Raw genomic sequence first — 7500 nt, 5'->3', positions numbered from 1 at the left:
TCCGGCCGTGTGAGTTCCAGGAGGTCGTGTGCGACCTCTCCTAACATCACAATCGATGCTACGCTACATTCTCTATACGTTATCGGGAGGTAACGTGAGGCTGCATACCACTTATTCGTTGGCTGTGACCCTCATAAATGTATAAGTTTTTAACTTCAAATAGACTTGCATGGGTTATGATGAATGCTTGGTGACTCTTGCATATACTCGTTAAGTAAAAACAGTCATGGGTCATATGCATGCATTTACAGTCGATTGAAACAATAAGCTGGCCCCAGGGGAAACAGTGAGTTTTGTTTCCCCGAGACCCTCAATAGACAGTGTTAGCATTGACAACGAGTACGACTACGAGAACGAGATTTTACCATTGACTATATTGCGCATGCGTTTTGCTCAGAACACGTACTCAACTCGTTCTGGCAACTCGTTCCACGACGAGATTTCCTCCAAAACTCGAAGTGCGAGGAACGAGTTTTTGAAAGGTAAAGTTTTTTTTCTTTTGTAGCGGGTTATCTCTGCCATAGGTGTATCCCATAAGCACTTAAACTCTTCATCGAAGGCCTAGGGTGGTATTTTTAGGCATTTTTTTTGTTTTGAATAGCACATTAATCCTCCTTCCTTTCTGTCAACATCGTGTCAAAATTTTAAACATGAGAAGCTCTCGTGAAGTCGTACTCGTATGTCCTGCTTACACATTTTTTACAAGAACGACAACGAGTACGAGTACGAGATGGACTCGTTCTCGTACTCGTACTCGTTGTCAATGCTAACACTCTCTAATGTTCCCCGAGGCGAATCCCGTCCCAACTCAAAATAGAACAATACACGGATTTTTACACGGAATTTGCCGTTGTTTCAAAGGTGCACGACCCGAGTCGAAAGTTCAAGTCACGGTTTCCCTAGGGAGTTAGTGAGTTTTGACCCATGACCCATGACATGTTCTCTTCCAATCGCAAAACGTATTTGATTTGGGAGGTATAACACAAACATTTATGATCCCTTTGGTTTAAGATTTGTCATCTTTCTTCAGGAGTTGAATGTGAAAAAGATAACTGTATCATCGGACAAACACAAGTTTGGCGTGCGACTCAAGGCGGAGCCAGATAACCAGACTTTGGGCCGGAGACTCAAGGGCGCATTCAAGGAGGTCGCTCAGCAAATTAAAGGTAGGACATTGATCTAAAATTTGTTTAAATTTATCGTTGGGATACCCTTTGCGGTGACTCGTATTGATTGGCGTGTTGTGCCCTCTTTTCACTCCTCGAAGATTTTTTCGGTCAGGGTTGTCATTCATTGTCGTGTACGGAATCTTTTATACGTCGAGGTTCTGTTAGAACCGCACTTACCTCTGGACTACAATGAGCTCTATCGTAGAAAGTTCATGACACCTGATGTCTTTTGCAGGTTTGTCTGATGAGGACATCCAGGTTTTTCAGGAGAAAGGAGAGCTTATGGTAGCTGGCCACTTGCTGGCTGGCACAGACTTAAAGGTGGGTGAACCTGATGAATTAACCTCCTAGGACCTGATGGGAAGGGTGAGAGAGTCAATATTTAACGTATAGAGTGTTTTCACTCACGTGATCAATAACCAATTGTTTTTCCACCGAAACAAAAGAAAATGTTTGCATAATAATAGAGCTCAATTCCCTTAGGATTAGTTGGGTACACCAACATGGCCGCCGTGACGTCACGTGGAAACACTCTATAGGATAGTAGGGACATCAATACGTTCATTTAAATGGAATCTCATTTCAATCATTGGTCGTCAAATCAAAATTGAAGAGGGGATTAAGAGACGACTACAGTCAAGGACGCCATCCAGAGATCTCATTTGTATCATTTTCTTTGGATATCAACAGGTTATGTACTCTTTTGATCAGAGTGGCTCAACTCCATCCGCTTATGAAGCACATTCAGATGGCGAGGTTAGCAAAACTTTGAGTTCTCTTGCATGATACAGTTCGTTTGTAGTACATACTAAGAGGAAGTGTGTGCTTTCTATTCAGGTGTTGATTCTGTTAGATACCACTCCAGATGAAGCTATGCTTTCTGAAGGTGTGGCACGAGAGGTTGTCAACCGTATCCAGAAACTTCGAAAGAAGGTAAAGCGTCTGTCGCAGTCGACCAAATTCATTTTTGAGTACCAGTGGCCCGTGCTAAAGTAGTAAAGTAGTGATACTTCAGAGAGTATTATTTTTAGGCAAGGAGTTTCCAGGGTTAGGGAAAGCTCAAATGAGTAAAGGCATGCGCTCTCATCCTCCTGCTCTGTCACCCTCGCATACTAGTAGAACTTTAAAATTTTGCCAAGTCCGTAACTGTGCACTGCTTCACCATGTATGTGTTGTTAAACCGGAGTTGACTTGTCTCCTACCAGGCCAAGCTTCAGCCTATTGATAACATCACCATTGTGTTTGACGTCACACAAGGTTTACCAGATGCGGTGAAAACACTGAATAACGTTATCACGACGCACAAAGGTTACATCGAAGACAACGTAAAGCAGCCACTCGTGTCCAGTGCCCACTCGCCTTCCTTGCCTGAGATAATTCATGAGAAAACTGAGGTGGGGTAATCATTCCGATAATACAGTGTAGAGCTTTTATCTTTGGGCGCTTTCCTTTTGTAACTGGCCGGCCAGACCCGTCAGTTTGCAAAGAAATTGCCACAATTTCAAGAACACTTGCACGATTATCTCGCGCTTTCTTCTGGAGGAGTATATATCATCCTCGCAGTGTGCTAAGTTGAGGTGTTGTAGAGTTAGTCCTTCCAAATACCCTGACTGGCTGGTCAGTTCTGTCAATATTTGTGCTCAAACACTCATGCCATAGTTTTCACTGTCCTTTCGTTACCGCTGTACGTAATAGCATTTCTCAAGGACTTGCAAATAATGAGATTTCCAAATGGGCTTGAAAACAGCAACAAACTAGTATTTGCAAAAAAATTGACGACAACTTTGATTCTGCAATATATGTTTCGATCGCTGATCTTCAGTTGCAAGTGGACATCCCTTCCAAGGTGCGTTTTCGTGTGCACCTTGGACGGTAGAGCGGCCTTGTAGCTCAGTCGGTAGAGCGGCGGAGATCTAACCCTAAGGTCGTGGGTTCAATTCCCACCCTGGTCAGAGTTTTTCTCTGTCCTTGTGTGGGCCCCATTTCCATCAGTAGGGCTAACGCTCACATGGTTCATATGGGATTGAAATATAGCACTTCACATTACACTCTATTCAGTTAACTCTTATTTTAGAAACATGCGTTTATGGTCTACGTTCGTTTTCTGTTGCTGAAGTCGATTTCTTTAATTTCGTGTCATTGTATCTCTTGCGGTCACGTTATTTCTTTGTTTGCACGCAGCATTGTAACGTTTAACGATAATTTGAAATTTTAGTGACGTATCATTCAAGTTAGTTAAATTCGCATTCTAACGTTCACTTGCAACTGAAGGTGATCGATGGTCGATCAAAACACGCATTGCAGAATCAAAGTTTGTTGTCAATTCAATTCAGTCTTACTTAAAAATACAGGCGACAAACTTCCTTTAATTTCACCCATCAAAATAACACACGTTGTTATGTTAAATTAAAAAAAACACCTTTTAATTTTTAAATTTGAAACAACGATGATTTTAAATGTTGCAGTCATGTTTCAGCAGCAACTTTTGCAGAAACAAGTCTGCAACATTTAAGTCGTTGTTACTGGGTTGCCAAACCCAGTCGGTATCTGCGTTTCATTTCTCCGATTTTTTATTTTTTCCCGTGTCATGAAAAGTCTCTCCTGTCCCTCCCCTGCTAAGTAGTGTCATGGTGTGTAGAGTATTCTGCGCGTATGTTTGGTAAATTTGAGGGGGTACTACAAATGCATAGATTTTATCCGGTGGACACAGTAAAATATTTAACTTAACCTGCAATGGCGTCGAAAGTCATTGTAACGCAAATAGTGTTTAAGTGGATCTTTCAAAAAAGATACCCTTATGGAGCTCGATAATGGAAAGTCAATCGTATAGACAAGACAGGCGGTGAAAAATAAATATCTGGAATCTTCAAAGCGTCGAGTAATGGTCTTCGACATATCATCAGATGAACTTTGTTTCTACTGTTGTTTGGCTAACTGTGGTGTTATATACAAGACTGAAACCAAATGGCAAATTCTGTATGGGTTTAAAAGGAATCAAACGCCTTGAATGCATCACATTGTTTACTGAAGTCGCATCTCACTTGTCTGGCAATTTGCATTTATTTTGTACTCAACTCTGCACAGTCTTCATGTAAAAAAATAATTGGCAATGTGACAGTCAAGAATTATTTGAAAGAAAGCTTGTTGTCTATTTTGTGCTTCATTATTCACGGAAAAGGTTCTTCCCTAAAGGGTTTCATCCTGAACTGAGAAATGTATTTATTCGCATACTGTATGGTTTGCATGCGCGCAATTGAAACAGAAGTGGGTTTTTGCCTCTAACAGCAAGTATGTTGTTTGTCTCAATAAATTTTATGCTGGAAAAGGTTTTTGTGAGATTTTCGGATACCCTTATGGAGCTCAAGAATGGAAAATCAATTGGCAATTTGCGGTGAAAAATAAATATCTGGAATCTTAAAAGCGACAAGTAATGGACTTCGACAACAATCTTTTGCCCGTCGAGCCGTAATCAAAGCAGATCAAAGTGTGCTGTATTTCTAATATTTTACCAAGTGTGGTGTTATGTACAACACTGAAACCAAATGGAAAATTCTCTGGTAACTTACGGGTTTAACTAAGACAGAGAAGGTATCGTAAGTCGATTGTCTGGCTACTTATATTGGAAGTGGCTATATGGCCGGTAACCGGTCAAGGTTTTGAAAATACTAAATGGCCGGCAGTCCGGTATCTTCAATAAATTTCACCAATCAATCGATTGAGAATAGTCAAGCGATCCTGAAATGCTTTATAGATCTCAAGTCTAGCGTTTGGTTTACGCTGAGCTCAGAAGAGGAAACCATGTTTTGTGACACTTAAAAATGTTTTCAGATCGACTGCCGGCCATTTAGTATTTTCAAAACCTTGACCGGTTACCGGCCATATAGCCACAGCGATTTATATTATTTGAACTCAACTCTGCACAGTCTTCCGGTAACAATTGGGTCCCTTGTTTTAACGCACGCAATGAAATAGAAAGGGTTTTTTTGCCTCAAATAACAAATATGTCTTGTGTCAATAGATTTCTCGCTGGAAAAAGTTTTTATGAGATTTCCAGCCTTTGTGAATTAATCATGTTGTGTAATTTTCGAGCTTAACAAATTTGCATACGCGGGTTGAAATGTGATACGGGAGAATTTTTGTGGTAGTCCACTGTAAGCAGCGCGTGCATAAATCACGAAAATAAACAGGTCTGTTGGAAGCGTGCTTGAGTTTCAACAAAATGAGCTCCAAAATCAGCAAAAAATTGTGACGTTGATGAATAATAAAGTAGCTGCTATTTCCAAAACGATGGAATTACCTGGTGATAAATAACCTCGTCTTGAAGAGTAAATTGTTGACTTTGCGGAAACAATGGTCATCCTCAAGAGTTAGGTGATTGTGATCTTTGTGTTGTCACAACACAAAGATCACAATCACCCAACTCTTGAGTTTGCACATTTCTTGTCAAACTTTATAACACTTGAAACTAAAACAAAAACCCGGTATCTTGCCATCATGTGACACATGTTTCACTGTTTCGCGACTAAACACGGCGCCCGCTGAATTTGATGTCACTTTCGATTTTGCGATTTACTTGTGCAGCCAAACGTACAATAACGAAATTGAACGGTGCAAAAATCTCCCAAAATGTCTTTCGCTGATGGTAACTTTTTATATTCGCGGTTCAAAATTAATGTTGTTTTCATGTCTTAAATTTTGTTGCTGATGGCAAAATATTTATTTTCGATCGACCGTCCTGAAAGCTTCCTCCTGCTCTTCCTAAAAATTGTGTATCAATATTTATTTACTTTTTGCATCAACAATTGCTTTGCATAAAGCAAGCTAACAAAATCTGTACCTTGCTAAGTTCGCATTTTTAAGCGTTAAAATAGAATTTTCGATCCTATGCTTCTGTTACAAAGTAGTATATTTTTGAGGTCACACATCCTGATACTAACCCCGCCGGACAGGGTAACGTCAGTGAACTTTTGTATTTCAAAGCTGTCAGACTCTCAGTGTGCTCGCTTATGTGGTGAAAAGAAGTGAGTATATAGTGCCGCCACTTCGCGGATTTGGACCCCCACATTACAGCTTATTTATTTAACTGTTTATCGATACAGAGTTAGATTTTGGACCGCTGGTGATTTGTGGGTTCTCATGTCCCCGTGAGGAATGAATCAACGATGAAATGATATATGAAATGGATCAGAAGTGACCAGCTTCCAACGTCAGTGGCTTCATAGCTCAGTTGGTTAGAGCATCGCACCGGTATCGCGAGGTCGCGGGTTCAAATCCCGTTGAAGTCCTGAAGTCTTTCAGGCTTCTCGACGCAATAGAAATTTGCGCTCATCACTGCGAGACAACATGGTTTCATTTGAAATGGATCATATATTGAACTGCAGATATGAAATCAAGTGAAGCTATGATCCTCGCATTTATGAACGCAATTTTTGCAATTGCGCAGAGAAGCCTGAAATATCCGCAGTTAAATATATGATCCGTTTTATATATCATATCATTCCTCACGGTCAGGAGCCCATCACCCGGAGCCTCAATTTCCCATGTAAACCCTTGGAGACAACCTTTGCCCGTATCTTTTTATTTTAGGACGTTCGAATTCCCGCGAATGCATTATGCCGTCCAATCAGTACATAGTTATTGTATTACGTCACAAGCAGTCACGCACCAGTGATCGCGTTCGTCTCACAAAATATTCTAAAAATAAAAAGATACGGGCAAAGGTTGACTCAAGGATATAGTCTGGATGGAGACTCCGGGTGATAGGCTCCTGTCATGGTAACATGAGAACCCACAAATCACCAGCTCCCAACGTCAGTTGCTCCATGGCTCAGTTGGTTAGAGCGTATCGCGAGGTCACGGGTTCAAACCCTGTTGGAGTCCTGAATTTTTCAGTTGCAAAAATTGCGTTCATAACTGCGAAGATCATTGCTTCACTTGATACTAATCAAAAAGAACGCTTTTTTTCAGGGGGGTCCAAATCCGCGAAAGGGGTCCATATCTGCTAGCGGATCTGAACCAGGGAGTCCAAACCCGTTGTGACACGGGTCTGATCGCCAAAAGTTCCAAATGAGAGTTTTTCAAGCACAAACGTGCGAGTCAAAGCGAAACGCCGGTAAAGAAAGGTTCGATAAATTCGCTTGTATTCTGTTCAATGCTTGTGTAAACAAAAGGTTTCGCGGTGGTTTGAAGGGAAAAAGTCGACAGCAAATATCTTGTTCAGTAACACTTGTGAAAGCACAAGAGTGCAGGTCAAGGCGAAACGCCGATAAAAGGGTTCAATAAATTCGCGCTACCAAGGTTTTTAGCCGCAAAAATTCTTGAGAAATGGGAC

General features: G+C 41.0%; 1 protein-coding gene across 1 annotated transcript in view; it reads left to right on the top strand.

Annotated features, from left to right (window-relative positions):
- LOC138015020 (isoleucine--tRNA ligase, cytoplasmic-like) overlaps positions 1 to 7500 on the top strand; it is a 60720-nt gene that overhangs the window by 48050 nt on the left and 5170 nt on the right. Inside the window, exons 29-33 of the mRNA XM_068861914.1 lie at positions 1031 to 1166; positions 1405 to 1490; positions 1860 to 1925; positions 2007 to 2102; positions 2375 to 2563. Of these exons, the coding sequence (XP_068718015.1) occupies positions 1031 to 1166; positions 1405 to 1490; positions 1860 to 1925; positions 2007 to 2102; positions 2375 to 2563 (573 nt within the window). The remainder of the gene's footprint in view (positions 1 to 1030; positions 1167 to 1404; positions 1491 to 1859; positions 1926 to 2006; positions 2103 to 2374; positions 2564 to 7500) is intronic.

This window comes from Montipora capricornis, chromosome 9 (assembly GCF_036669925.1).
Source record: "Montipora capricornis isolate CH-2021 chromosome 9, ASM3666992v2, whole genome shotgun sequence".
Classification (NCBI taxonomy): Eukaryota; Metazoa; Cnidaria; class Anthozoa; order Scleractinia; family Acroporidae; genus Montipora; species Montipora capricornis.
Note: the sequence above shows the minus strand (reverse complement) of the source record. Positions and strands in the feature narration are given on the sequence as shown.